General features: G+C 42.6%; 1 protein-coding gene across 1 annotated transcript in view; it reads left to right on the top strand.

The window, feature by feature from the left end:
* The first annotated feature begins 246 nt into the window (after positions 1–246).
* The window catches only part of LOC107088665 (tumor protein p63-regulated gene 1-like protein), a 48,088-nt gene continuing 44,630 nt past the window's right edge, over positions 247–3,704 (top strand). The window contains exons 1-3 of the mRNA XM_015380969.1: positions 247–381; positions 591–812; positions 2,863–2,954. Coding sequence (XP_015236455.1) covers positions 597–812; positions 2,863–2,954 — 308 coding nt within the window. The 5' untranslated portion in view covers positions 247–381; positions 591–596. The remainder of the gene's footprint in view (positions 382–590; positions 813–2,862; positions 2,955–3,704) is intronic.

Here is a 3,704-nt window from a genome sequence, read left to right as displayed (position 1 = left end):
CCCCCCTGCTCCTCTTCCTCCCTGCTCTCCCCCCCCTGCTCCTCTTCCTCCCTGCTCTCCTCCCCTTGCTCCTCTTCCTCCCTGCTCTCCTCTCCCCTGCTCCCCCTCATCCTCCCCCTGCTCCTCCTCTCCCCTGCTCCTCCTCCTCGCCCCTGCTCCTCCTCTCTGCTCCGCCTCCTCCCCCCTGCTCCTCTTCCTCCCTGCTCTCCTCCCCCTGCTCCTCTTCCTCCCTGCTCCTCCTCGTCCTCCCTGCTCACCTCCTCCCCCCTGCTCCTCCTCCTCCCTCCGCTGTAACACGGAACAAGGAAGTTCAACACCTGCTGCTTTCGCCTTTAATTACATTCCACTCATTCGTTTTTCTACATTTCTTTGTGAATTCAGGTGAGTCTGTTTTTTACTGATTAAAAAAAATAAGTTATAAGTTAATAATAGAAAAGTTTGGAGTTTGGGGGAAATGAAAGTTATCTGTTAAAACGAAAGAACAGATTTGATTTAAATCCGTCAGACAGTCCATTAGAGACTGAACCTGCATCGTGTTTGGTTCGCTGCGTTATTTAATTCGCCTGTTTGTTTGTTTATGGTTTTTAAAGAACATAATGGCAAACGAGGGGGAAGGAGTTCCTGTGGAGAAGGAGCAGAAACCGGTCAGCGCCTCCTCCAGCGGGGCAGGGAGCTGTCAGCAGGCCGATGGAGGAGTGAAGGACAGCGGGGAGCAGAGGACGGAAGCCGGGGAGGACCGCTTCCAGCTCGGTAGCCTGTCGGTGGATAACTGCCTGCAGCAGTTCAAAATAAGGAAGTTCTTTGTCCTCAGGGTAAAAAAAAAAATATTCACATCAAAATCAAATATTTGTTTTACTTCTACATGTTTTTTTTTTTTTTGTGTCTCGTGACTTATTTATTTATTTAGCCTGCATGTAATATATTTATTATTGCTGGTATGTTTCTGCAGCTCCTGCCTAATAGGTGAGTGTGAGGCTTTGGATGGTAAAATCAGAGAATTTTCTTCCTTCCCTCTGCTGCTCTGGCTGTGGAGGTTCAGTCCTGCTCTGCTGATCTGAAAGCCAGAGCCTGGATTCAGATTATTTTAAAGGGATTTCATTTGATAGACCAACACATTGTGACCTGGGAGGAAAATGCACAATTCTCAGGACGTCTTGCAAGTTGAAAACCCTGAAAAGAACTTTGTAGTCGACCCCCTTTACTTTGATGACCCTAAATAAAACGCCACTATAACTATCCAGAGTTATTAGAGGTTCACCTCTAGCATAACATCTCAAAACTTACATTTTCCTTTGAGAATCAGTGAGAAGACTTCAATTTTTATTTGATTATTTTTGTTTAGGTTTTTGCAGCACTATCCATCCATCCATTTTCTGTCATGCTTATCCGAAGCGAGGTCACAAGGGGTGCTGGTGCCTATCTCCAGCTGTCTACGGGCGAGAGGCGGTTGCCAGCCCATCGCAGGGCAACACAGAGACACACAGGACAGACAACCATTCGCACACACTCACACCTAAGGAGAATTTAGAGAAGTCATTTAACCTGATGCTGCATTCACACCACAAGCAGCAGGTGCAGCAAAAACCTGTGTGCTGCTTCATTTTTGATGCTTGTACAAGTTTAGTTCTGACGCACAGCTGAAGCATCTTTGCTGCTCTGGCTGCGTGGTAGAAAAGTGGTTCTAATGAACATTGGTGGAGCTACCCTATCCCCTCTAGGGATAGGTTGAAGGAAGATTGATGGAAGGGTTGAGTTTTACAAATTGCTCTCTTTTCAAACTGTGTTTCAAAGATCACATTCACTTTAAGCACAATACACTCACTAAAAATTTTTTTATAATGTCCATGTTTGCCAATAGAAATGCATCATAGATCTTCACTCAGGAGGAAAGTCTGCCCCCAGAAGTGAAGAGAAAGGGATCTAAAAAGAATGCATTCTCTAAAGGAAGAGAAATAAAAAAGGAAATTGAAAAAAATGTATGTAAGAAAAATTGAAAAAATAAAATATAAGTAGAAACAAAACTTAAATTTGATTAAGTTTTTAAAAATTTCCTTTTACAAAACTTCTTGTGACAATAATAGAAAAAGATTCCCTCAGTAAAGTTACCCTTCTCTGGTTTCTATGGTTTGTGTTCAGCTATAGTTCATCAGCCGTGCTGCTAATCTCCAAGGCCGTGTAGACGGATTCTGAAATGCGTACACGGATCCCGTGATGAAGGAAGCTCTTTGACTTATCATTAAACTATTCAGCCTCCTCTGAGCTTGCTTTAAAAGAGTCTGTTTCATCCACGTTCTCTCTGCCAGCTCGGAAATGTTCATCTCAGGAGGAGTTGTTCGATGCAGGCCTGTTGTACTTGGTTTAGTGGGAACGCATCCCCTGCTGCCGGGGCCAACTTTGCAGTCAGTCCCAGCCAAAGATTACAGTAAGACTGTCAGGAGTCCTCAATATGAACTCATAATCTGTTTTAAGTTCTCCTGCTTGGCGCTGAAATAATGGAACAAAGTGAACGGATGGAATAAGATGATTGGAAAAGCCTTGTGGCTGACAGTTTGAGCGTAGACTAGAGCTCCTTCCTGAGTGTCTTCAGACGTCTTTGTTACTCGGAGTCGGTCATGTTCAGCTTCCTTTATACTGTAGTCATTCTCACCTACACGTCATGTTTTTTCTTTGTTTACTGTGATTTCACCTTTTGGTTTGGTTGTTGTCGTTGACGAAGAGCTGTGCTGACATGTCCCTCACTCCCTGCTGCACATCTGCCTCAAAGATAACCCTTAAAGCCTCCTTCTCTCTCTATGCTCATGTTCTGGCTGCCACAGCGGAACGTTTGAAAGTGACACCCGTGCATTTCTCCTGTCTCCTCAGCCCGGCACTCTCAATCAGGCCATCAAAGACGTTGAAGCTCTGGTGAAAAAAGAGGAAGACGGCAACGTTCACGGCGTCTGGCTGATGGCAGAGTGAGTTCACAGTCATGCGTGTGTCCCCTTCATATCAGCATGGGGGGAATGTGATATAAGCTGGGGATATAGTTTTAGAAAAACACCAACAAGAACAAAAGAAACGAGTCATTCCTGCAACTATAGAAAATGCATTTTTTAAATGTGCTTTTTTACCTTAATATAAATATTCCCTAAAATAGGTCCTAAAATCAATTATTCAAAGTGTTTGATTAATGATTGGGTTAAATTATGTATATTTCACGGTTATTCCACCTTTAAATGTATGCAGTTATAATGTAATGTGATAAATAATTCAACATACTGTTGACTATTTCTAGCTCAGCAGTGAAAATGTACTTTCATTTTAAGACCATTAGTAACGATGAAGCGTGTCTTTAGGGATGCCTCGATCCACGTTTTCCCCTTCCAATCCCATTCTGATACTTGAATTTAGATATTTGTCGATCCCGATACTTTTTTGATACCAGAGCTGTTTGCTTTAATGTTCTCATCATTACTGTTAAGGCTGTCATAAATTCTTCTCTAAAAATAAGTGTGAGACATAAAAATCTACAAGTATAAATCCCAAAGTGCAGCATGAGGGGACTATAAGGCCAGAAGGAAGTCATAAAAACATTACTTTCTTTCAGCATAACCAGCTAAATTAAAATACAGTGAAATTAAGCTAAAATGCTGAATTTTAATGAGCTTTGGAATCTGTATTTTTAAACACCTTTACATCCTCATTCAGGGTTCCTACAGCATAAG

Source organism: Cyprinodon variegatus, unplaced genomic scaffold, assembly GCF_000732505.1.
Source record: "Cyprinodon variegatus isolate N-32 unplaced genomic scaffold, C_variegatus-1.0 Scaffold226, whole genome shotgun sequence".
Classification (NCBI taxonomy): Eukaryota; Metazoa; Chordata; class Actinopteri; order Cyprinodontiformes; family Cyprinodontidae; genus Cyprinodon; species Cyprinodon variegatus.
This window is presented reverse-complemented; position numbering and strand designations above follow the sequence as displayed.